This window comes from Miniopterus natalensis, chromosome 20 (assembly GCF_054644295.1).
Source record: "Miniopterus natalensis isolate mMinNat1 chromosome 20, mMinNat1.hap1, whole genome shotgun sequence".
In the NCBI taxonomy this organism is placed as follows: domain Eukaryota; kingdom Metazoa; phylum Chordata; class Mammalia; order Chiroptera; family Miniopteridae; genus Miniopterus; species Miniopterus natalensis.
Window position 1 is genome coordinate 995676 of NC_142100.1, and position 27680 is coordinate 1023355.

The window sequence follows — 27680 nt, forward strand, 5'->3', positions numbered from 1 at the left end:
GAGCGCAGGTGCCCGCCGCCGGCTCGGAGGCGCCCGGCCGCCCCGCCCCGGGGAACGCGTCGGGGCCCTCGGCCACCGCGGCACCTCCAGGGACGCTCCCCCGGGCGCGCCTGCTTCCCACGGGCCCGCCGCGGAGCTCGCGCCCGCTAGGAGGCCGGGGACGAGGGGGCGGAGCCGCGCGGCCGGGCGCGGCGGCCACGTGACGGCGCCGGACGCGCGAGGCTCAGTCGCGCCACCCGCCGTCATATCAGCTTATGGCTCTGGCGCCTGATTGGACGGCGCCCCCCGGGGTCCGCCTCCGCCTTGTGGGCGGCACCGTTCGTCGGCCGGGAGGTTCGTGGTCCGGGAGGTTCGTGGTCCGGGAGGTTCGTGGTCCGGGAGGTTCGTGGTCCGGGAACCCGAGAACCTGCGCAGCTGGTCCCGCGCAGACCCTCTCCGGGTAAGGGCGGCGGGCCCGCGAGACGCGAGCGGGGAGGAGGGGGAGGCGGCTGGCCCCCCCTTTCCCGCGCGCCGCGGACGTGTGTGGAACGCCTGCTAGGTGCGCGGCGCGGGCCCGGCCCGGGGAGCGTGGGGTGAAACTGCCCCCGGTGCGCCCTCACCTCCTGGCAGCGGAACCGGCAGGTGGGCGGACATCCCCAAAACCGGTCCTGAGGGCCGCGGCGGCCGGAGTGTGGGCGCGGGGCGGGGCGCGGGGCGGGGCGGGCCCTCTGGCTCCCCGCGGAGGGGTCGCGCGGGGGGGGGGGGCGGCGGCTGCGCGGGGGGGCCGCAGGGGGGGGCCGGCGGCTGCGCGGGGGGGCCGCGCGGGGGGGGGGGCGCCCGGGGGGGGGGGGCCGCGGCGCCGAGACCCTCGGCGGGGCGCTGCCCGGCGGCAGGTGTTCGGGGCGCCAGGCGGCCGGGACGCGGGGAGAGCGCTCGCGGGGGGCGTGGAGGAAGTGGAGCGTGCTTTGTTGGCTGCTGCGGACCTCGCACCCAGGGGACGCCTCCCCGTGGAACACCGATGCTTTACTGTGAACGGGCTTCTCTCTTTCCATCGGGGACGTTTTTTCGTTTGTTTTTTAAGGGGCAAAGGAATTAGACTAAAGAACAAGCCATCGTCTGACCGCTGACTGGCCGGGCAGTGCCAGCGCATTACTGCACGGAAACTGGGGCGGGGCGACAGTCCCGGCTCCGGGACGCTTAGGAGAGAAGGGCCGCGCCGCTCAGCTTAGCGCCCGGGAGGAAAGTCGCGTCTTCCTAGCGCCGTGTCCGAGTGTAAGTCTGGAGGTGGTTCCTAGATAGTTTCCAAAGCGGAAAGTCTGTGGTAGTGGGGTTTTTAGTCAGGACCCGGTGCCTTCCCTGCCTTCACATCACCTTCCTTTTCGCCCCCTAACTTTGCAGTGATAAGTGCCCCCGATACTAGTACGGGGCCGGATCTTCAGAGCGCTTTTCCGTGCGTCCGTGTTGTGAGTGACCTGGGATGCTCGGGGCTGCATTTGCCCGGGTGACACCCTGGTCGCTAAGTGAGCAGCTCTGGAGTACGCATCCTAGCGGTACTTGTTACTGTTGTTGCTGAACAAGTTATTTAATACTCCTGATCTTAGTTTCCCCATCTGTAAAATGGGGGTTACAGAATTAAGAAATGGGTTGCAATAATTAAGCAATGGAGTAGTGAACAGAGCTTTAAGTAACACTGTGGCTATGAGATCTTGGGTTACAAGAATTAAGCAAAGGAATACATAAAAAGTGCTTTAAATAATACTTTGTAAGTGTTAGCTGCTAACTATACTTTTAAGGTAAAGCAAAAAGGTAATTGTAGACTCAGCCATTCTAAGCCTAATTGCGTTTTGTTAATAACTATGTTTTAAGAAATGGTTTCTTTGTTTTTGCAAAGGTAAGTCATATTTACTATAAGCTTCTATTTCTGGCAGGGGTCTTAACTTAAGGTTTGTGGAGCCCCTGAGTTCAGCCCCTTAAAATTATATGCAAAATTATATGAGCCTGTGGAGTCACTGATAATTTAAAAAATTAAAGAGCTAAAAAGTTGAGAGTGAGGAAGAAGCAGTAGAACTTGGTTAAAGGCAGTGAGTTTTGCAACCAAACGTCATGTGTTTTAATCCAAGCTCCAGCATTTATTTACTCGATGGCCCTGGGCAAGTTTTGAATTTTCTGTGCCCAACTTCATCTGTAAAATAAGAATATATTAGTACCTAACTCTTGGGGTTTTTTCAAAGGGTTCAATTAGTTAATATTTACAATACCTAGTATATAACAAATATTGATATTTCTATTACCAGTGTTTAGCTATTATTTTTCAAAGAAAAGTCAAATGGCACCCTTTTTTGCATTAGGTTAAGGTAGTTTTGACTCACCTTGGATCCCATTACAGTAATAATAACAGCTCCTATTAATTGACTACTTTCTATGTATCAGATGATGCCCCAAAACTATGCTCTTAGTCTCTAAAACTCACCAGTTTATAGATGTGGGTTGAATCTAAACTTCAAAATCGAGTGCCAGTTTTCCAATCATACTGCTATTGACTTCAAAAGATTTTATGTTAGATGTCAGAAATTACAGCAGTATATTCATAAATACCTACTTACTACATTCAACAAATAGAATGAATTGAAACCAAAATTCTGAAAACTGCCTGTAGATTGACTGAGGTACATTTCTTCCTCCCTTCCAGGCACTGGTTTACCGTACAGTAAAACCTCAATATAACAAACTAATTCAAGCAAGGGGGTGTCCCTTAAAGTCAGAAGCCCCTTATGTAATAAAGTAGGTTTTCTGAATGCATATGTTAAAAAATGGACAAATTACTTAGTTTACCTGTTTCTACTTACGTAGACACATTTATGTAAATAAAATTAAGTATGTATGAAAAGTTTGATTTCACAGAAAAGTTTTCTATATGTGTTACTGTAATTTTAAGTTTTTACTGAATAGGTCTAGTAAACACGTGCATTCACCAGTCACCGCAAGTAAACAAATGCACAGGCAGGGGCGGAGCTTAACCCACTGGGAACATTGGCCTGCAGTCATTAAAACCGCTGCAGAAAGTCACTCCACAGGACAACGAACCCGTTACCACACACAGTGCGGTGTGATCATGGGCTCATCATTCCTGAACATTGTTTACAAGCAGTGACTTTCGCATTTAAATCTGTAGACTGTAGTTGTAGATATGTAATATTTATTTATATTGATGAAATTACTACAGTGTTTTTTCCAACATATGGTCTATTCACTAAAATTTGTTAAAAATAACAGTGAATTAATAACAAAAAATAACCTGTTAATTATAAGCAAATCTTGGTTAAAAGCATTTCAAAATTAACAGGGTGTTTGTTAATTTTCACATATGGCATACAGACCAGAAATTTTGTCCATTATATGCAAAATCTGTTAAATTGAGGTCTGCAAAATTGAGTTTGCTGTAACAGTAGTTATATGCAGAGAATACACAAATAAATACAATTAGCATGATCTTCAGAAAAAAGCAATATTAAAGAGTTTTTAAAGTTAAAGATTGAGATCTTGTGAAAGTTTTTACTTCTGATATTAAATACTGAATAAAGAAGATTCTTGGTTAGTGTTTGAGTTATTTTGGACTGCATTGTACTATCTCAGGTTCTACATTGAATTGGGGCTCTGTGCCATTGTAGGTAGCATGCAGGTTAGTCCGTCAACTCTTAACCAGCCTTTAGTGGGGTAGCAATATCCTTTTCAATTGTTAGGTTCTTCTTTAATGTTTCTATTTCCTGGTAATTAATTACTTAGTATACTTCCCCTGCTACACTGTCTCCCTTGACAGTCCGTACTCCTTATGGCTTCAACTTCAACTACTGGGATCACTGTTGAACTTCAGATTCATATTTGCATGTCTTCTATTGCTCATGTCTAGTAGCCGAGGTCACCTAAGCTGATCTCCTCATTGCCTCACACACTCCCTATCCCTACTGAACCCAATCTACTAGCTCTCCCAATAGTCCCCGTTTCCATGTGTCGGATGGTGGAGTGAAGGTACAGTGTCCACCCTCACAAAAAGGTGTATCAAGACTGAAGAATGAAGCCAGCAACTCTTAATTATAACAATTTATTGTAGGGTAATTTACTTACAGGAAGATTTGGTTGGCGCAGACAGACAAACTAGCACTCTGTATAGATTATTCTCTGCTGCTAGACAGTTGTTACAGTAAATGTTTTATAGTATAGCTGAACTACTAATGACTGACAAGACAGAGAATGCCGTACAAGCCAGGAGCCCCACCTCCTCCTGGTCTTACAATGGATAATTGCTTACAGTTGATGCCAGCACCTAGTTTGATATTTATCTCATTTGCTATGCCATTCTGGCCTTTACTGACAAGAATCTTTAAGACTACATTGTGTAAGCTTACAGGACACAGGTGGTCATTAACTAGGAGGCTTTGGTGCTGGCTGAGACTAGTTAGGTCAGGGTTCATATTATGTAAACTAGAAAGACATCAGGGCCACACAAGGATGGAGTCAGCTTTGTTTACATCTACACCCATGCAACAGTATAACGGCACCACCACCCACTCAGGCAAGATAAAAATCTCATAGTCATCTTACATTTCTGTCTGACACACATTCCCATGTCTAATCAGTTACCAAATACTATTGGGTTTTTTACCTGTTAAATCTCTGATGAAGAAATCTATTCTCTCATCTTCTCTGGGTTAATCTACCACGGAACAACCAAACTAGGCTCCCTGCTGCTTATCAGTTCTCTATATTCCTAATGGAGTGGCTTTTATGAAATATGGGTCTGATTATACCTCTTCATACTCAAATATGTAGTTTCTCCCCATCGTGTATGGACGTCCAGATTCCTCAGCAGGCATCAGCTCCCTTCACTAACACTAGTTTCCTTTTACCAGCTTCATTCTTGAACACTTTTTCCCTCTGCTCTATTCCATCACCCTGTTTGGCACCCACCAACCACGCCATCGAGCCATGAATGTACCATGACCATTCCATGCCTTTGCACTTGTTGATATTTGAAATGCCTATCCCTAACTTTTTCTTTATGGTAATGTCCTTGAAAGCTCAAATCAAATGTTTTCATTATGAAGCTTTCCACTGTAAGCTGAGATAGTTGTGTTGTCTTTTCTGATTTCACAGTATTTACACATATACCTTTATTAAAGCACTTGTCATATTAATGTAATTATTTCTGTATTTGCCTTTTTTAAAGCCAAATTCTTTTTATATATATATATATATATATATATATATATATATCTTTAATGATTTCAGAGAGAGGAAGGGAGAGGGAGAGAGAAAGAGAGAATTGTCATTGATTGGCTGCCCCCCACACACCCCTGACTAGGAACTGAGCCCGCAACCACTTGCCTTACAAGATGGATTTAGATGATATGTTTTTAATCTTTGTATGCTCATTACCTAGTGTAGTATTTGATACTTAATTGTTATTTGAATGAATTAACAATGTATGGTGAAGGATATATGTCAATATCTGGCACTTGGTTCTTTGTGTGTTTTTTTTTAATATATCTTTATTGATTTCAGGGAGAGGAAAGGAGAGGGAGAGAGATAGAAACATCAATGATGAGTCATTGATTGAGCCCACAACCCCGGCATGTGCCCTGACCAGGAATCGAACCCGATTGCCTGGATCCTAGGTCAATGCTCAACTGCTGAGCCACGCCCAGCCGGGCTGGCACTTGGTATTAATTAAAATTTTCTTTCAGTGACAAAGTGAGAAAAATGTGTGCAACTCATCTCAAACAAAGGGCTATAACCTAATACGTAAAGAGCTTTTAGAATTTGATTTTAAGAGAATAAAAACCCCGTGGGAAAATGGACAATGAACAAAAACAGATAATTGACAGAAAAAATATAAATTACTCTAAATAGATAAAATTATGTTCAACCTCACTTACAATAAGATAAATGAAAAATAAATATACAGCAAGGTATTATTTCTTTGCTATCAGATTGATGAATATCCGAAAGTTTAATGATATTCTCTGTTGTTAAAGTTGTAGGGAAGTAGGCGCTATCCCACCTTACTGTGGACTTGCAAAGTAGTACAATCCCTATGAGGAGCAATTTAACAATAGTTACTAAGGTACCAAGACAGCTACTCTTTGACTTAGCTCTTCTGCTTGTAGAAGTTCACCAATATAGGTTTAGTCATTGTAGCATTACTGGTAATAGCAAAGGGTTAGTTTCTATCCAGATATCTATATGTGGGTTGCATAAACAGCAGTGAGATCACAAAAGGGAACATAGGCCCACAGGCCCTTAGCCACAGTTTCAAAGTCTGGAAAGTCCTGAAAACCAAAAGTTCTTTTTTAAAAAATTTTGTTCTGAGCCCTGACCGGGTGGCTCAGTTGGTTGGAGCATCTTGTATATCAAAACGGTGGCCAGTTCACGTCCAGGCCAGAGCACATGCCTAGGTTACAGGTTTATAGATCCCTGGTTGGGGCACATACAGGAAGGAACTGATCGATGTTTCTCTTTTTCTCCCTTCCCCTCTTTCAAAAAATCAATAAAAACATATCCTCAGGTGAAGATTAAAAAAGAAAAAAATGGTGCTCAAACTCATTTAATGGCAAAGCTTGACTCCAGCTGATGGAGGTACCCATTGTGTCTTGGCGCACCTACCAGATCCTTCCTCTACTTTTTGTTCATACTGTTTTGTTTGGGTTTAATTACATGTGAAAATATAAAATGTAGTTAAAGGTAACCCTGTGAATGACAGAGTGAAAGGAAACACCTGTGATGAGTAATAGCACAGACATGGAGCTATTAAAGAGAGTGTGCTTGGTGTGTCCGTGAAGCATGGCACTAGAGAACATGTGACTGCAGCCTAGGAGGACAGGTTGCTGAGGTCTTACACCAGCAGTGAGAACTGGGAACGGATGATAAATAGGGGGCCATTGCACCAGTTACAAAAGGAAGGTCCTAACTAGGTTTTGATTAAGTGGAATTGACAATAAGGAGGTAAATAAATGCCACTGATTGCTTTGTTGATCATGACATAGGCTAGAATGTATCGTAAAGAACTGCTACTGAAGATGAGTGTTCGTGTTGCTGGTGGAAATGGGTCTTTTCATGGGGTCGCCAGGAAAGCATTCTGGGAGACCACATGGGGAGGGTAAGTGATAAGGTTTATTGAAGTAAAAGCAAAGGGCTGCCCCGGGGTTATTTCCGTCCAGCTGTGAGGAAAGTTGAGCCTGTTCCTCGTCTGGCCCAGAAGCACGCTGGTGCCCCACCTCTGCTCGAGCGGGGGAGCCCGTGTTGCCTTTGCGGTTGGGCTGGCTCTGTTGTCTTGGGCTTGGGAAGGACCAGGCACTTCTTGAAGCTAACCAGTCAACGTCCCCATCTTTCATGGTCCCCGCTAACCAGCCCATTTCCTACGGCCTCCAGGGATCCGAGTCGCTGAGCCAGTCTTCCTTTTCCCCCGCCAGGGTCGCCATCGCAACTCCTGCGCTTGTGCTCGCCTCCCCTTGTGGCTCTGTCGCGCCCGTGACCCATGGGGAGCACACTGGTTCCCTGGGGGTGCAGCTGCAGCTTCCTGGTGAAGCAAGCAGGCAGATTGTCCGAGGCAGCTCCTGGTCTGTGAGGCTTAATTTCTGATTCCCTTCACTCCCTTTCGTTAATAACATCTAGCTACTTCCACTAACAGTATTAAGGAGGAAGAGTCATAAGGAAGCAGTGTGGTGAAAAATACCTGAAAGTCTGGTGACTATTACTCTGCTGGTCATGAAGTAGCTAAACATGACCTTGGTGAATTTGCTAAGATAATTTCTGATGGAAGTCTGAGTGCTGAATAAATTTGCGATGGTGATGAAGTAGTTCTGTATTTGTTTCACAATCCTAAAAAACTTTAGACTGTAGGAGAAACACCAGCACCTCCAACACATAGAAGATAAAGTTGGCAATGACTAGAAAAAGCCACCATTTAAAGTGTCTGAATGAGTCTCAGGAAATACCTAAGCATCTTTATGCAGAAATCTTCAGGCTGATTCAGTAATACGTATGCTGGGGGTTCAAGCTCTTAGCAGGCTGGACTTAGCAAGCTCTTAGCAGGAAGACAAAGATTTTTAATTATTCCTAGACAGCTCTTTAGTGCATTTTCCTCAACTTTTTTGTTAAAATAATGTCTTTTGAATTTACTTTCCATGCACTATGAGTGAAGTATAGCCTTTATACCAAGGTATGTTACACTCTGGGAAACGCAAGTGTTTGTACTACTTGCAGTAGTTAACAGAGACCTACAAATTAGCCAAAAAACATATGTACATAACACATAGACACAGACAACAGTGTGGCGATAAGCAGAGGGAAAGCTGGGTGGGGTAGGCGGAAGTGGACAGAGGTGGGGAAAATGGGGACGGAAAGAGACTTTGCTGGGTCCATGGGCACACGAAGCACTGTGCAGGTGATGTTTTATTAAGTCGTACACTTGAAACCTGTGTGGTTTTCTGAACCAGTGTCGCCCTAATAAATTCAATTTAAAAAAAACAAACTCCCTATGACCCAGCAATTTCACTTCTGGGAATTTATCCAGAGAAATCCGAAACACTAATTTGAAAGAATATATGCATCCCTATGTTCGTTGCAGCATTATTTACAATAGCAAAGATTTGGAAGCAGCGTAAATGCCCATCAGCAGATGAGTGGATTAAAAAAAAAAAAAAGCTGTGGTACATTTACACAATAGAATACTAGTCGGCTGTAAAAAATAAGGAAATTTTACCCTTTGTGACAGCCTGGATGGACCTGGAGAACATTATGCTAAGTGAAATAAGCCAGGCAGAGAAAGTCAAATACCATATGACTTCACTCATATGTGGAATCTAATGGACTAATAAACAAAATAGAGACAGACTCAGAGCAGGCTGACAGCTGGTGGGGTGGGGGTGGACGGGTTGAGCAAAAAAAAAAAAAAAGAGAACTCATGGACATGGGCGACAGTGTGGTGGTTGTAGGGGTGTGGAGGAGGGTATAGAGGGGATAAATGGTAATGGATGAGACTTGACTGGGTGTAGTGAACACAATGGATTGTACAGATGATGTGTTGTGGAATTGTGCACCTGAAACCTGCACAATTTTGTTAACCAGTGTTACCCTAATACATTTAATAAAAAGGAAAATAATTCTAGAAGATGAGAAAAAATTCAGTCATAAAGATCTTGTTTGCAGAAATTGCAAATGTTTGAAATGATGTTGATAAGTCAGCATTAGTAAATGCTCAACATTGTAGCTGACAGTGAGGTTTGTAAATGAACCTGCAGATAAAGATTTTGCAACATTTTATATCACCAATAAGAAGATGATACCTGACTTCATTAAGTATGCCATATATTTTAGCAGCCAATACCATAAATAAGTCAGGAGAATCTCACATTGAAGAAATGCTGGACATTGATCATGGTGCTTCTGTTACTCATTTCTTGGGTGGTTAGGAAGCTACTGAAAGATTGTTCAACACAAGAATGAAGCTAGTCATGACTATGATAATGATGGTGACAGCAATGGCTACATTGTGAATACAAATGGAAAAATTGCTGAAGGCATTATGGTAGGCAAACAGCAATGGTTTAAGCAGAAACATGCTAGTAAGGCAGGTGACATTGGTAGAAATATTTTCAAAACGCCATCTTGGGTAGCATTGCTTTATCACTTGAGATCCTGATCCTGGCCCATCATCAGTGTCTAATTCCAACCTCATGGACCCTTCTCTATAAGATCCTCAAGCAACCAGATTTAATGAAAATGTATTACACATATAACACATACATGTATAGTTATTTAACTTTAGTATGTATTTGAAAGTTTACTGAATATTTTTCTTTAAAAATAGAATAAAGTAGTGTTTTAGTCTATACCAATTCTATTTTTATTAATTACTACATATATAATTACTACATAAATTATTACCATACATATAAACTGTAATATTGTTTACAGTGTATATCCATTTGATGTGACTATTCATACATTTTTCTAAACAAATGTTTGTGTTTACTACTAGGTATATGTTTTGACCTTTGAAAAATCTAGAAATTCTGAATTACAAATACATCTGAAACCAAATGTTTTGTGAAAAAAATGGTAGACCTGTACTATAGAAAAGGAGGAGCTGGTGGTGTCCAGACTAATAGAGTAAAAACCTCTGAAGATCTGTTTATAAAAGCAACAAAATACAAAAATTGTCAAGGTCAACTTTTGTAGAACTCTAGAAATTAGAGATTTACAATAATGCTAGGAAGGCTTATTCCAGAAAAGTGGCTGAAACACAGTAAGAACAGAAGGCTTTGAAGCATTTTAGCTTTCCTTGTTTCCACCCCCTTTCCCCAACTTCCTGATAGCCTTGAAAACAGCCTTGCAGCCTAGCAACCGGGCAAGGAAGAGAACAGGTTTGCAGCTCCCCAAAAAGCCCCATCCCAGAGAATTTTCATCATTTCACCTCTCTGGCAGTTCTCTGAAAACCTTTATTGTCAAGGTTTGTCTTTTTTTGACCTGAATTAGAATTGGCTTGGTGTGAATAATCCTGTCCCCAGGGCTTTTGTCAAGATAAATCAGTGGTGATTGTTTAATATCATAGTTCTAGGAGACAGTTTTGACAGTTGGCACTAACAAGAGCCAGACCAAAAAACTTAAAAGGAAACACTGAGGAATGTCCATAGGAGGCTTTGCAAAACTCTGATATTTTATTGGGAATCTAGAATGATTTCCATGAGAAGGGTTGTGCACGTACCCAAGAAAAATGATAGAAGGCCCTAGTCTCTCACTTCTAGCTGACCTTGCAGGTCTGTCAAGCAGGAAGTGAAGGCTAAGTAAGAGCTGTAAACTGCCCAAGGAAGAATTGAAAGCATGGCCCCAACACACAGCACCTCACAAAGCCTGGGAGACATACTGGTTTTTAAGGCATTTAAGGAAATCTGTCCATTCAGAGACTTCAGTTGCTGCACACAATGAAAAATACAGGTGATATACAAGCAGTCTGGGAAAGTGACTTAAATAAACAACAGCAACACAAAACCCCAAGGGAGGCCCATGGGGAATCTGATTTCCAGAACTGCCATATTATGATATTTTAAAAAGTCCATTTTCCACAAAACATTATGAGACACACAAAGGAGCAGGTAAGTATGGTCTGTACACACACACAGTCGGTTGAAACTATCTCTAAGAAGGCCCAGATTTACGGGAAAAGATTTTATAATTGGCTGCTGTAGCCATTCTGGTAGGTGTGAGGTACTACATCATTGTCATTTTAATTTGCATCCCTTGATGATTAGTAATGTTGAGGATTTTTTCATTTGTCCATCTGTATGTTCTCTTTCGAGAAATGTCTATTCAGGTCCTCTGCCCATTTTTTAATTGGATTGTTTGTCTTCCTGATGTTGAGTTGTATGAGTGCTTTATATATTGTGGAAATTAACCCTTTATCAGATGTATCATTGGCAAATATGTTCTCCCATACAGTGGGTTGCCCTTTCATTTTGATGCTGCCAGAATGGCTCCATCAGTAAATCAACAAACAAGTGCTGGCAGGGATGCAGAGAGAAAGGAACCCTGGTACACTGCTAGTGGGAATTCAGACTGGTGCAGCCACTATGGAAAACTGTGGAGTTTTCTCAAAAAATTAAAAATGGAGCTGCCATTTGGCCCAGTGATCTCACTTCTAGGAATGTATCCTAAGAATCCCAACACACTCATCAGAAAGAATATATGCACACCTATGTTCATAGCAGCATTATTTACAATAGCTAAGACCTAGAAACAGCCCAAGTGCCCATCAGTTGATGAGTGGATAAAAAAGCTATGGTACATTTACACCATGGAACACTATGCAACTGTAAAAAATGAGGATCTCTTACCCTTTGAGACAGCATGGAGGGTCCTGGAGAATATTATGCTAAGAGAAAGACAAACGTCACATGATCTCAGTTATATGTGGAATATAATGAACAAAATAAACTGACAAAATAGATCCAGAGACATAGTAGCATGGAACAGACTGACAAACCTCAGAGGGAAAGGGGGGGTGAGACAGGAGAAGATTAACCAAAGAACTTATGCATATATGCATAACCCATGGACAAAGACAATAGTGCTGTTGGCCTGGGTCAGGGGGGTGGAGAGGGGTGGAGGGGTCAAATGGGGGGGGGAAAGGGGACATATATAATACTTTGAACATTAAAGGTAAATTTTTTAAATTGGCTACTGTACATATGTTTAAAGAACACCATCTAAATAATTCAAAGTATGAGAACAATATCCCACTAAATAGAGACTGTCAATAAAGAGATAGAATTTATTTTTTTAAAGAAAAGAACCAAATAAAAATTTTTGAGTTGAAAATATAACTGAAGTTTAAAATGAACCATCAGACTTAACATCAGATTTGAGCCAAGAGAACAAAGAATCAAATAACTTGAAGGTAGGTCAATTGAGATTTATCCAATGTGAGGAACAGAAATGAAGAATGAAGAAAAAATAACAGAGCCTCAGAGACTTGGAGGATACATCAAGAATATCAACACAAGCATAATGGGAGTCCCAAAAGAGAAGAGAGAGAAAGATAGTAAAATGGTTATTTTAAGAAATGGTGGCCCAAAACTCCCTACATTGAATGGCGAACATTAATTTTCACATCCAAGAAGCTCCACAGTATGGAGAATGAGGTTTCTTGGGGGGGATGAAAGTGTTCTGAAAATGGATAGTGGTGATGATTGCACAACCAGGAATATGCTGAAAACTTTTAATCTTTCTCTAGTACAGTGAATTTTAGAGTATGCAAACTGTATTTCAATAAGCCTGCTTAATTAAAAACAAAAAGGAGGTATTCTTCATATGATGGAGAGAGTTTCAAAATACATTTTTAAGAGAAAAGACTGTGTGACAGTGTATATGTCACTCTTTGTAAAGAAGGAGGGAAATAAAAATTTGTAGTTTGATCTTATATTTAAAAATAAAGATTCATGGGAAACTAATAAATATGGTTACCCAGAGAGCTAGAAGTGAGATGACGATTGTGGTGTACAGAGATATGTATGGAAGCAATGCTTTCTGTATCTCTATAGTGATCATTTTAAACTTCATATATGTATGATTTTTAAAAAGACTTTCTAAATTCTTGTGGGGAACCTAATAGGGAAAATAGTCTTTAAATAAGTACTTAAATATTTTAAAGGATTTTTTTTTGTTTTAATTTTATTTCATAAATTGCTGTTTATATGGCCCAATATATAGCAGATAAAGGCCATTTGAATACCTGAAACCTAATATGTATAGACAATTTCCAGACTGGATTTTTGTTGCTGTTGTTCAAAAGTTTCAATTATAAATGAGAGATGATTTACAATGTTGGACACATTTTCCTCTCTAAACTATGCAGTAAAGAATGAGGGTGTAGCCCTGGCCAGGTGGCTCGGTTGGTTGGAGAGTTGTCCCATCCACCATCCACCAAAAGGTTGAGGGTGGGATCCCTGGTCAGGGCATACGGGAGACACACGATCGATGTTTTTCTCTCTCATTATGCCCCTCTCTCCCTTCCTCTCTCTGAAACCAATAAGAACATATCCTCGGGTGAGGATTTTTAAAAAAAGGAAGTAGCAGATCAAAAATGATCCAGATTCAGTGGTCAGTTCAGAAAAGCTGACCGTAATGTTGCTGAACTGTAACAGGATTATCAGTATAGAATAGACTTAATTATTTGCTTAATTGACTAAAGTTTTTTAAAAGTTTAAGCCTCTGGACCAGGAGTTGACAAACTTTGCCTTTAAAGAGCCTAATAAGAAGTATCTTGCAGTGACTCAGCCCTGTCTCGAGAAACGTCCCCACAATATATAAACATCTGGACATGGCTGTATTCCAATAAACTTTTGTTTTTGTTGCTGCTGCTGCTGTTTTTACAGAACCAGGCTCTGGGTTTGGCCCGTGGGCCCGTTTCCTAGCCCCTGATCCAGAGTACCGTTAGTGGGGAGAGGAATAAATGTATTCTGATCCTTAACATTAAGAATACGTCTCCCTTTGTTGTGTCAATGAGAGAGGCCTTGCGTCATAAGAACAGATAGTCCCTGACTTCTATGCTTGTGGTGGCACATAGACACCTTTTAGGAAATTAATTTTGAGTTTCAGCACTGAAGCAAAAATCCCTGAAATAGTTTTTTTAGTAGAGAGAGGCTGCTAAAACTTGTAACTGAAAGAGTAAACCATTTGCCTGAGGACCTAGTGCTTTGCATTCCCCATCTTGACTACTTGCTGCCTTGCCCTAGGACACAGTAGATGAGAACACTAAGGGAGGAATCAGATCTATACTTATGCCGTGGGTCAGCTAGACCTTAGAGAAAAAAACGTCTGAGTCTCAGTTTCTCTAACAGAGCTTTGGTGCTCCCTTGTATAATATGAAGAGATTGGACTAGAGATTATATTTAAGCTCCCTTCGAATTTTAAGGATGGCATTTAGTGGAGTCTGGTAGGAGCAGACTTACACTACACATGCTTCTTAAAGCAGAAACATCATGTATAGTTTTTCTGGAAAATACTGCTTTGAGAAATGTCAGTGTGGTAAATAACTGTTGCATGTGTTTATCCTTCAGGTGCTAAAATGGATCTTGTACTCAGTGCTGCAGATTATTATGTTTTTACACCGTACATATATCCAGCCACATGGCCAGAGGATGACTTCTTTCGACAAACTATTAGTCTCCTGATTGTAACAAATCTTGGTGCTTATATCCTTTATTTCATCTTTGCAACATTAAGCTATTATTTTATCTTTGATCATTCATTAATGAAACATCCACAATTTTTAAAGGTAAGTGATTTTCTTATCTATTTTTAACTACTGTTTTAGTAAAAATAACAATATGATGAGTTTGTGAGCTATTTGGATGCAAAAAGTTTTTGAAACCAGCCCCAAATGGGCTATATATTTTTGGTAGGGCTAATCCCACCTCTCCTTCCTTAATTTAAATAAATAACGAATCCAGATTTTTTCTTTAACTAAAAGTCTGGTATTTTGCTAGTTACATAGACAAGAATTTCTTTGCTACTAGTGATGAATAAATAAATGCACACATTTGTGTAGTTATTTTAATGTTTGACTTACAACTGAAATAAATTTTTACTATGTATATTTTTCTTTAGCTATAGGATCCAAACTTAGTTTTAGGTTTGTTTACAGTCATTCTTCTATTTCAGTTATTTGTATTTTTCAAATATAAGTCTGCAAGGACTGGGGGAAAAGGGAGGATTAGGGATGGAAGTTAATTATGAAAGAAGTTATTATTTAATAAATAGAAATTTAGAATACAGATTTTGTTGGAAGGAGAATAAGTTTGGGAATTTAAAATATTTATTGTTTTTGCTCAATACAAAAAGAATTTTTTTCTTACATACCTATTCCTGCATATTAGCATTTTAATAGAAACATTTTGGAAGTAAGCTGGTTCATATAAAAGAGATTCTAAAAATCCAACCAAAATAACTTTATGCTAGTTTTGCTTAGTAGACAGTTTGTGGTTTTAAGTATTGGAAATGTCATTTTCAGAATCAAGTCTATCGAGAGATCATGTTTACTGTCTGGGCCCTGCCATGGATAAGCATTCCCACAGTCTCCTTGTTCCTGCTGGAGTTAAGAGGCTACAGCAAGTTATATGATGACATAGGGGGCTTTCCCCACGGTGAGTGAATATCAAGAATGTCAGGCACAGGCTGGTGTTTCTAAAGAAACAAATCTGCCTCTTTTAAAATAATTACAAATTGCTCAGTTTTAATATCCTTTCATATTCTTTTATGCATTTATGTCTTGTCACATAGTATGCACTTATTTAAGTTTATCAATTTTAAAGGCTTTGTTTTAGATAAAATTGTGCCAGAGGGAGATTGGCATGGTCAGACATAAAAGCCTTTGCATTTGCTTCCCGTTACCTGTGTTGAATTCAGCCTTCAAAAAAAATAACTCAAATAGGACATGACACTCACGGAAAATCAGAAAGTACAGATTTCAAAATATCAATTATCTTTCTACTTAGAAACTATAAATCTTTTGACATATGTCCTCTCACTTTTCTATGCCTTGTGTTACAAAAATGAAACTTTCCTATGCATACTGGTTTGAACTCATTTTGTAGATATCCTTAGTTTATTTAAGTGATCTCTAATTTTGGACCTTTAGATTGTTCCTGTCTTGTCTATTATAAACAGTCCTGCAGTAACTAAACTAACTTTCTGTGAAATTTTGAAATTATTCCATCAAGATATATTTCTAGTATCTAGTATTATAAAGTAAGAATAATAGTTAACATTTATTGTGTGTTAATAAATACCAGCTGCAGTTTTAAGCTTTTCACATATATTAGTTCATTTTATTCTACATCAGTTCTGTAAGGTAGGTTCTATTATTATGCTACTTTATAGGTGAGTAAATTAAGTTTACAGAGAATTTCAGTAACTTGCCCAGGTTTCTAAACAAGTAAGTGGTAGAAACCAGCACCCCTGCTTTCTAAGAGGTTAGTTAGTTAAAGGAGGGAACAAAAATCATACACTAAGATGATGACTAGGTTTTGAAAAGTATATGGGATTATGAATAAAAATAAACAGAGGAAGGGCATTCTAGATACATGGAAAGAGAGGTAAGACTTTCAAGATGCTGGGAGGATATTGAGTAACCCAGCCTGGTTAGTACAGGAACAGATGAGGTTGGAAAGATCAGAAGGGGTAGGTTATGGAATAGTTGCTCAGTTTAAGGTATTTAGTGGAAAATAAAATTCAAAGCAGGGAGATAATGTATAAAGATAAGTTTATGAAGGAAAATTATTAAATAGAATTATTCTCAGAGATTTAAATAATACCAGTGCTTCAGGAATATATTTTTTATCTCACAAATAGCTTAATAGTATAATTAAGAAATATTTTAGGTGGGACACTTCCAAATTTTTATATGAGGAAATGAGCAGATTCCAGAGAGTCAAAGGAGATTACTTTATAATGTGTTTAGTTGGCCAAAACAGATAGTTCATAGTATTTGACTCTAGGATCATATTTTGCGTTTAGACGTGTAAAAAATAAAGGCTAATCAAAGAAGCTGAATCTTGATTCTGCTGTATACTATTATGTCTTTTAGGCTGGTTTCAGCTCATTGTTAGTATCCTGTCCTTCCTCTTTTTCACCGACATGCTGATCTACTGGATTCACAGAGGCCTTCATCACAGACTTGTATATAAGGTAGAGTTGTGTTTATGGAAAAGAAAACAATATTATATATGAATCTATCTAAAACTGAAACTCATAGACACAGACAACAGTCTGGTGGTTCCCGGGGGGAAGGGGAATGGAGGTAATAAAGGATGAACAGAAGAAGACTTGACCATGGGCGATGGACACACAGTGCATTGTACAGATCACGTATCATAGAAACGTACATTTGAAACCTATATGACCCTGTTAACCAATGTCACCCCAATAAGTTTAATTTTTAAAAATCTTGTCAAAGGGTAGAATAACCACATAGAAATATACCTGAGTTCAGTAATTTGATGTGGCTTGTGAAAAACATTCTACACCTGACCGGATTTACTGTTTTACTCAGTGACTCCTACCACTCAGGATCCTTGTGTAAAACTTCAGGAATAATTTGAGTTTCTCCCCTGGGTCAGTCCCACCGATGCTTTTAGCCCAGCCTGGCTTGGCCCTTCAGGCTTGGCCCGGCCCAGCGGGTCGGCTGGTGGGGGGACAGAGCGGCGGGCTCCCCGCCGGCACTTCCACTCAGCTGTGCTGCATGGTGCCCGGAGCTGTACACCAGCTGATACACAGTGAGGAGCGTGGAATTTTATTGACTCCATTGTGATTTCCACATACCTCATTCTAACTAAAATCCTGCAGCAAGTGTTGCAAAGAGTTTACCCTTAATATGACAGTAATTCAAAGACTGGTCCCTAGACTGCCTGGATCAGAACCGCCTGGGTCCTTATTAAAAACTGATTTCTGGCTCCCACTCCAGACTTAATATATCGTAATCTTGGAGACAGAACGTGGCTAGGGTATCGGGAGAAAAGCCATGGTTAGGGTCGCTGTGGCTTTGGTGGGAAATGCAGTGTGTGGTGCCCTGGAGTGTGATGTAGGGCAAGCTGGGTGGTAAAAGAAAAGAAAATAGTGTACATTTCAGCAGTTTGTGATTCTAAATTCAGCTCTCTATTTCCAAGAATTTCCTCTAAGTATATTAAATACCTAAGTAACCATAATGATGACAAATACCAGGTATATTTTGTTTGTATTATTTTGTTATTAATCCTCCCAAGGATATTTTTTCCATTGCATTTTTAGAGAGAGTGTAAGGGAGGGAGAGGAAGGAGAGAGAATCAACGATGTGAGAGAGACACATTGACTGGCTGCCTCCTGCACACACCCTGACCAGGGCTGGGAGCGAATCCGAAACCCAGGTACATGCCCTTAACTGTAAATTGAATCTGCGACCTTTTGGTGCATAGGCTAAGGCTCTAACCAGTGAACCACACCAGCCAGGGCTGTTTGTATTTTTTATGAGTCTGGAGTGTTTGTGCTAAAATTTTACTGTTTGGGGGTAAAGAAGGAGGGTATTTTATAAAGTGATTTTGCTAATTTCAAAGGGATTTTTAAGTCATTTCCACAACATAAGTATGAAAAGCTAAGTTGAATGTTACACTTGGTAAAGTTTGTGGTGCTAATGGTGTTCTTTTCTTCTATAGCGCATACATAAGCCTCATCATATCTGGAAGATTCCTACTCCATTTGCCAGTCATGCTTTTCACCCTGTGGATGGCTTCCTTCAAAGTCTACCTTACCACATATATCCTTTTATCTTTCCATTACACAAGGTGGTTTATTTAGGTTTGTACATCTTAGTCAATATCTGGACGATTTCCATTCATGATGGTGATTTTCGTGTCCCCCAAATCTTACGGCCATTTATTAATGGCTCAGCTCATCATACAGACCACCACATGTTCTTCGACTATAACTATGGACAGTATTTCACATTGTGGGATAGAATCGGAGGCTCATTCAAAAATCCTTCCTCCTTCGAAGGGAAGGGGCCACTTAGTTATGTGAAGAAGATGACTGAAGAAAAGAGCAACAGCCATGCAGGGAGTGGTTGCAAAAATGAAAAATTATTCATTGGAGAGTTTACAAAGACTGAGTAGATTATTGCCCAATTATTAAATATTTTTAATAAGAAAAATCTATATACAGCCAAGAGACGTAGCGAGTAAATGGTATCATTTGAAAATCAGCATTGTGGTACTGCTCAGGGATGTCATAATGTAAATCAAGGGAAGATGCTGTGAGCACCATGATTTTAACCTCATGCTTAAAATACTAGATGCTAGTCTCGGACAGCTATGTCTTTCTGCCCAGCAGAGCTGTAATTTCTATAGGTAGCCTCAACAATCATTTTTAAGAGGTGGAAAATCAGTTACTGAGGGGACTAGGTTATGTCTTTCTGCCTTTATTATATTCATTAAGAAAAATCCATTGTGCTTGATGACACCAAGATAGCACCATCACAGAGAAACACTGTTATAGAAATGACTGCTTGTGTCAAGAATGGTTACATCTTTGCTTTTGGTATGATTTGTTCAAGTGCAGACATCAGTGTTGAAAAATATACTGATAGAACATATCAGAGGCTTTGTAGATGATCTAATTAATAGCAATGTAATTACATTATCGCTTCCTACACATAGGAAGCTTATTCACTAGAGGTGAATAAATAAATTGGAATTTAAAAAAATAACTGATACTACCATGATTTAATCCAGATCTAGGATTATTTTGATGGTTATTATTCCAAACTATTATTTAATAAGTATAAAAGTATGTGAATCTGAATATGCAGTATTCCCCCCTTATTCATAGGGATACATTCCAAGGCCCCCAGTGGGTGCATAACATGGCAGATATTTCCAAACCATGTATGTGTATATATACTATATTTTTTTCTATACACACATAGCTATGGTAAAGTTTAATTGATAAATTAGGCGCAGCATAACAACAGCTAATAAACTACTGTAGTTAGAAGCCCAAATAATGTATTTGAACTACTGATTTTTAAATTGAGTTGGTGCCCTGCACTTCTTTATTGTTCAATGTGTTTTGAAGAAAATGTAAAGTAGTCCTTTTATGAAAATTGCACCACAGTGGCTATTCAACATTTAAAGAAAATAACCATCAGTAATAAAATAGGGCATTTTTCATATGATCTTCAGTCAGAATATTTAAATTTCTAACACAACCCAGAAACTATATGTCAAAAACCACAAAGACAAATTGGTTCAGTTTTGAAATATGAATGGCATTGGTCATGCTGAATTAATTTTACAAAATCAAATATCCAGTGGAACTATTCATTTTGGCTGGATTCACTGCACTGCTAATGTTTCAACATTACAAACCTATAATGTTCTATAATCAGGAATAATTGTCAAACATTTAGGCCTAATACAAAGATTAGTTTTGAAATAACTATTCTCCCTCTCCTCCCCTCACTTTTTCCCACTTCCTCTGCAAAGATTTAACTAATACTTTCATAAATGTTGTGTATTGTAATAAATATATGGAGAAACATGGTTTGCAAAGGCGTTCTAGAAGCTATTTAAAATTGATAGTTTATTGTAATTATCATTAAGCTGTATCACAAATATTGTAACAGCATAGAGTATTCTTTGTATAAGTTTTATATTAATTTGAAACCACAGAAATGATGTGGATTGTCAAAACTGTTTTACAATGTCCCCAAGTTCTCATTGTCAAGGGGAGAAAGAATCTCGTCTTTTTATGTTTCACATTTTTATTAGATTTGAGTGTTTTAGCACTCAATTTTATGAGACTAGTCATAACATTTAATGCTTGAGATCCAGATGAATTTTTTTTCTCCTTGAGTTGCTCTCACAATGTTTAGATTAAATATGCCCCTGTATGGATCATTGTTTTAACTGGTAAATGCATCTGAGTGCTCTTCCCTAGCTATCCCACCCCACAGTACTCCACTTTGCCCAAGAAAAAGAAGGAAAGTAAGAGTAAATTTTGTTTCCTAATAATAATGGGAGCTAATATCTATTGAGCTTTTACTTTTGATCAGGCACTGTTATAAATACTTGACATGAGGAAACTGGGACCAAGCTGTGTAACTTTTCCAAGGTCATTTCTTTCTCGTATAGTTGGGTGTGGATGTTGCTGGTCAGTGGGCAGCCTTTCACAGTTATTCCGAGTCCCAGTCTCCTTCCATCTTGCAAAGCCGCCTTTCTCCAGTCTGCATGCAGTCTTTGTTGAAGGAGCGCACAAGGGAAGAGGGAACGGCGTGCATGGAAAAAGTTTGTCAGGCCTGGAAATCATGCATATCCCCTGTATATTTCCCTTTGGACAAAACTCAGTCATGTGGCCCATCTAATGGAGAGATTCAGAGAACGTTAGCCAGTTTGCCATACCCCTATAATTTATGCCCTGTGTTTAGAGGGTTCCACTAAAAGTATTGAAGCGATAACTGCTCAAAAGTATGTCGTTATTCTCGCACTAGTGTCTTCACATCCTTAATTCCATAACTTAAATTATGAGTGTTCAAGTTTCCTCAGGTTCTTATTACTGTGTAGCTAATAGAATAGAAAGGGCATAATTTATGGAGAGAGGGAAGCTTCCTCGAAGGCAATCAGACTAGCCTGTGCCCTCCCACCCTTTTTCTTTTCTTTTAATCCTCAAAGGTATGCTTTTACTGATAGAGAGAGAGAGAGAGAGACTTTGATGTGAGAGAAAGCTGCCTTCTGCATGCGCCCCAAATGGGGATCGAACCTGGAACCTATATGTGCCCTGACTAGGAATCGAGCCCACCACCTTTTCTGATGTATGGGATGGCGTTCCGCCTGCCATGGCCCACCCTTTTCCTTCAAGTTTGGTCTTACAAAGTATTGTTACATTCAATCCTAACATTTTTTTTTGTGCACTACCATCACATTCTCCTATTCTCCATTAAAGGAAGTCACAGAATAGTCAATGCAGGGAGGATCTAAATTCCCTTCTGCAGGACTATCAAGGGAAAGACTTTTTCCCTTGGCTTTGAAACTTTTTATACTTATAGGACAGGAACGGAAGATTATATTTTGCACGTTTATGTTAGAAATTGGAAAATGGATGGAGGTATTACAAAACCCAGAAGTCTTTACTGGCTCCTCATCTCTCTCCTGTGTCCGTCTCTCCCTGTCCATGTGTCCCGAGGCTGTGACTGACTCCTCCTCAGAGCCCAGCATCATGCTGCTTTTCCTCCCATTTCAGGAAGTCACAGTGAGACTGGGAGAGAGTTACAAGTTCCATGTTTGATACATGGAGATTACAGTGCAGGCTGATTATATAGAGATGATGTCTGAGAGGGAGATGGAAACGAGGGAGACAAATCAGAACAAATATTTGGGATTAACTCATGGAAGAAAAGTTTGAGACCTTGAGGTCAATTGCCAGGGAATGCGTGAAAAAGGGTGTGCAAAGAAACAACCCAACTTACGGTGTAAAGAACTTCCTTTCTTTATTTTTCTAACTTCAAATTCAAAACACTTGATAGGCAGTCTTATGTCAGTATTTCCTGCTTTCTGTCATCTATCATTGTTATGTGTATTATTTATTCTAGACCCTAAATTCCTTCAAAGTAGAGACCATGTGTGACTCATGGCTGTGTCAAACCATATGTCCTTCCCGAATGCCCAAGACCTGGATGAGGGTCGATAAATAGTTTGCCAAATGAATTAATAAAGTGGCGGAAATGCCATTCTCTTCAGTAAATATTTAGTAATCCCTTTGTCAAACACTGAACTAGATGCAAATATTTAATCCCAGCCTCTTAAGTGCTGTCCTTTTAGCCAACAATTTGTTTCTCATTTATTCACTAGCTGGCATTTGCTGTGTGGGGAGTCACAAGGAGAGCTAAAGGGAACTCAAAAAGATGGTTCCTGCATCAGGAATAGGCCACCTTTTATTTCCTTACTCAAAAGGCATACATTCCTCTGGAAACAAAACCCATCAAGTACCTGGATTCAGACCATGTATGAATCAGCAGTATGACTACTAGAGAGGTGGATGAATCTGCGGAGTTGTTACATAAAATAGTGCTCTGGACACAAAAAAGATAAAATTATTGATTGCTTACATGAAGAAATTATGAACCTAGGAGGATAATCTATAACTTAAGCTGGAATGTAATTCATATCAGAGGAATTGTAGAAGCTAAAAGCTCTGGACTTAAAATAGTTTTGAATCCTGGCTCTGCCACTAGCAGAATGCATGACCTTGGTTTCTCCACCTGTAAACTGATGACAATACTACCCACCTAATAAGAGTAAATAAATTTAAAACAAATTTGATTTGAGGTTCTTATTCATGTAAATGTGCTTAATGTCTCTAGGTTTAATGATTATTTTTAAGCCTAGGGTATGCCCTGAGTAGAAATCAGTTGCAGGGAGGAGAAAGCCTAGAGAGGCTCCAAGATGGCTGCGGAGCAGGTGGAAGCCACATACACCTTCTCCCAGCGCTAAACTGGATTTACAACTAAATTTTAGTTGACATGAATGACCAACTGAAGGACAGCCAAACAGTAGTATACCCAAGGATTCATAGAAGAAGCTACACAGAGACTGGTAAGAAGGGAGGAGATGTGGAGAGGGCTGGCCCCTGCGTCCTGGTGTGGTGGCTGAGAAACTGGAGGGATATCGTGGCTGCAAAAGTCCCCCCTGAGGAGTGTGGGGTCTCAACCCTGGAACCCCCAAACCAGAGCACCAGGGCTGGTAAGAAGAGCCTGCATAGTGTCTGGCAGTGAAAATCAGTGGGGACTCGTCCACTGGAAAGACGGGGGAGTCTGCTAGAATCCCAGGTTTCTCCTAAAGGGCCAACTTGGGAGCTCTTGGGCACTCACCTGGAGCTCTGGTAGAGGGAAGGCAACTTAGGGTATATGGAAGCCATGAAGAGAAGATCTGGATGGAGTGGCTCTGGAGAGGGATCTGGAGGGTCGGCTACTAGGTCCTGGACATCCCACACTGCCCTCCGGTGCCATCTTCCAGGGTCGGGCACTCCTGTTCTTACAGCATCAGCGTAGGGAGTACACCAGCCAGGTCCTCCAAATAATGGTGGCACCACCCTGCCAAGCTCGAGTCTGGCAGAAAGGACTGTTGGCCGCACCCAACAGGGACCTGAGGTGTGCTCTTTTCCTGGAGGAACTATAGGCAGACTCTCGGATGGTCATTGAACTGTATGGCTTTGGAATGGGGTCAAGTATCCCCCCCCCCATGGGTTTAGCAGGCACCACTCCCAGTGGAAGACTCCCTTGTCAGGGTCTCTGGCAGTGTGGCTGCGGAGCTAAAGGGAGGCCTGCAACTTGCTTCCCTCCGCTAACCTGCACCACCCCCAATGGAAGACTGCCTTGATCTGTTTTTATAATTGTGCTCACCCTGTCCTGATGGGCTCAGTTCAGCAGGGGGGAAAGGTGGCTCCACTTAGAGGCGGGACATTCATTCAGAGTACATCTCCCTCAGAGGCTCCAGTTAAGGGCTCGAGCAGGCGTGGCTACAGAGCTGAGGGGAGGAGTGCAACTTGCACCTGCCCCATGGCCCACCCGGTACCACCCCCAATGAAGGGCTTTCTTGGTCTGTTTGTCCAAGTCCCAGTGACCTCATCCTGCCAATCTTGCTTCTGCAGTTGGGACAGCTGACTGCACCCAACCTGAACCTGTGGTGTGCTCCTCCTGGGGGGGCTAGAGTTGGACACTAGGAGAGAGTGAGTTTGAATGGCTCTGGAATAGGGGCCACAATCTCCCCGTTGAGTGCCTGACCACACTGCCCCCAAGTTGGGGACCCACTAATCCTGTATTCCCAACCCAGCTGTCCCGCCCTACAGAGCTTGAACTGTGTGGGAGGGTCAGTGGGGCACTACCAGCCTGGGCCCACTCTATAGCCTTCGTAAGACTCTGGAGGAAGTCTGGGCAGCCTTGGGCATGGAGTAGCTGACAGGAGTTTGCCGACCTTAGGGAGCCTTCGACTTTTAATAATCTGCCCCCAACTCAGAGCTTCAGGAAGCTGATCACTGTACACTGCCTGTAGACAGCCACAAACAATGAATAGTGTGGTAGCTCCAGATGGGGAGCCCAAGGCTGGTTACACACAACATCTGACATCGACCTGCACTGGAGCCCTGGCCAAGGGGTCCAAAACCAACACAGCTGGTGCTGGGCTTCAAACCACACCAGAGATAAACACAACTAGCCACACAAATGGCATAGACAAGTGTGGGATGCTGGCAGACACTAGACCCTGCCAGGAACAGTGACTCCTCAGGGACCAGCCCTTGAACAGTGACTCCTACATGGTGAACGAGGTCTGTCCATATAGTCAGCCAGCCTGAGGTTAACTACCCACCAAGGAGCTAACAGCACTCAAGACTACAAGAGGGCACATAACCCACACGAGTCCTTTCTGGAGCACCTAGCTCACGTGATTTAGGAGATTGCACCCCTGAGACCCACAAGGAACCTACATCAGAAAGCCCTCATAACAAGCTTGGGGGTCATAGCAGATCTATCTAATACACAGAGACAAACACAAAAAGCAGCCAAAATGGGGAGACAAAGAAATAGTCTTCAAATGAGAGAACAATAGAAATCCCAAGAAAAAAAATTAAATGAAATTGAAGCAACCGAAATACCAGCTGCAGAGTTTGAAGCAATGTTTATAAGGATGCTCAGGGACCTTAAGGGAAAAACGGGTAATCTCACTGAGAACTTAAACAGAGAGTAAGCATTAAAAAGGGCAGAAACCATGTAACAGAACCAGTCAGAAATGAAGAGTACAATATCTGAAATGAAGAATATGAGAGAAGGAGTCGACAGCAGGTTAGAAAAAGCAGGACTGAATCAGCAATTGAGGACAAGGTAAGAGTAAGAGCTGGCCCCTGCGCCCAGGTGTGGTGACTGAGAAGCTGGAGGGATACTGGTTGCAAAACTGAACGATCAAATGCTCCTAAACATTTAACATAATTTATATATTTGATTAATTACATTTACTTAAAATTTGATAGATTTAATGTATTTGTTTCGTCCCCCACAAAGGCAGACTTGTATACTCAACAGATTTTTTCCGCCTCCTTGACAACTCATACATTAATATACCCATACTTAAATACACTTAAACACAAAGTAGCATAATGATATCAAAACTTAGTCACTCAACGTTCAAGTATCTATACGATAGACTTTTATTGACTTCTCGTCATTTTGGTATGCCTTCCTCCAAGATTATAATTTTACTAATCATGCCATTTACTCAGTGAAAACTTGGCCCCTTGACATGTGCTACCAAACAGGAATCTAGAAAGTGCACATTTCATTACTTAACAGCAATTGTTGTAGTGACTTTTGTCTGTGCCTTCATTGGATTTTTTCTTTTAATCAACTTAATGGGGGGGAGTATAATTTACATAAAATGTACCCATTTTAACTGTACAATGAATTTTTACATATTTGTGCACCATGTAACCACCACCCCAATCAAGATAGAGGACATTGTCTTCACCAGAAAAAGATTTTTATCTTCCTTTGCAGTGTCTCCCCAGCCTTAGGTAACCACTGATCTACATTTTGTCACTGGAGATTAATTTTGCCTATTCTAGAATTTCAGATGAATCAGATGATACGTACTCTTGCATTTAGTTTCTGTAGCTTACCATGTTTTAAGATGCATTTGTGATGCTGCAAATATCTATACTTTGTTCCTCTTTATTTCTGAGTAGCAGTCCATTGTAGTATGTCAGTTTCCTTATCTGTGTATCTGTTGATGGATATTTGAGTTATTTTTAGTGTGAGGTTATGAATAAAGCTGCTACAAACGTGTACAAGTCTTTATATGGATATATATTTTAATTTCTCTTTGGTAAATACCTATTCGTAGAATTGGTAGGTCCTGGATAGATACATGTTTAATTTTATAAGAAACTAAAACTTCCAAAGTTATACCGTTTTAAATTCCCACTACCAGTGGTGAGAATTTCCATTTCCTCTACATTCTCATGAACGCATAGTATTGTCAGTCTTTATTTTTAACCACTCTAGTAGCTTTGAAGTATGGCTTAAGTTGTTTTTTTTTTTTGTTTGTTTGTTTTTTATGACTAATGATGTTAAAATAAACCTTATCTCTTGATTTTGGCTGTTTTGTGTTTCTTCCATGAAATATCTGTTCTAGTCTTTACGCCATTTTTTCAAATTGTGTTATTTTTCTTTGTATTATTTTTAAGAGTTCTTTGTATATTGACAAGGAATACTTTGTCAAATATATGAACATTTAATCCAATCTGTGGTTGCCTTTTCAAATCCTTAATTGTGTTTTTGATATTTTTTAATTATTTAATTTTGATTAAGACTAATTAATCACTTTTTGTCTTTCATAATTATTGCATTTGATGTCCCATCTGAGAAATCTTTGCCTATCGCAAAGCAAGTCTGAAACTTTGGTGAGGTTTTTTGTTTGTTTGTTTGTTTGTTTGTTTTTAAATATATTTTTATTGATTTCAGAGAGAGGAAAGGAGAGGGAGAGAGAGAGATAGAAACATCAATGATGAGAGAGTCATTGACCGAGCCCACAACCCGGGCATGTGCCCTGACCGGGAATCGAACCCCCATCGCC

At 40.7% G+C, this 27680-nt stretch overlaps 1 protein-coding gene across 1 annotated transcript; it reads left to right on the forward strand.

Annotated features, from left to right (window-relative positions):
- Positions 1-1058: 1058 nt before the first annotated feature.
- Positions 1059-23378, forward strand: SC5D (sterol-C5-desaturase). The gene is made up of 5 exons (XM_016209095.2): positions 1059-1251; positions 14592-14809; positions 15545-15677; positions 17120-17220; positions 18720-23378. Exons 2-5 carry the CDS (start codon positions 14600-14602, stop codon positions 19173-19175), a joined length of 900 nt encoding a protein of 299 aa, XP_016064581.1. The 5' UTR covers positions 1059-1251; positions 14592-14599; the 3' UTR covers positions 19176-23378.
- The last annotated feature ends 4302 nt before the right edge of the window (positions 23379-27680 follow it).

Bases quoted from the DNA above. Each gene is read 5' to 3' on its own strand.
- SC5D (XM_016209095.2), top strand. From the start codon at position 14,600: ATGGATCTTGTACTCAGTGCTGCAGATTATTATGTTTTTACACCGTAC. The intron at 14,810-15,544 runs GTAAGTGATTTT...TGTCATTTTCAG, and splicing joins AACATCCACAATTTTTAAAG to AATCAAGTCTATCGAGAGAT. The intron at 15,678-17,119 runs GTGAGTGAATAT...TATGTCTTTTAG, and splicing joins CATAGGGGGCTTTCCCCACG to GCTGGTTTCAGCTCATTGTT.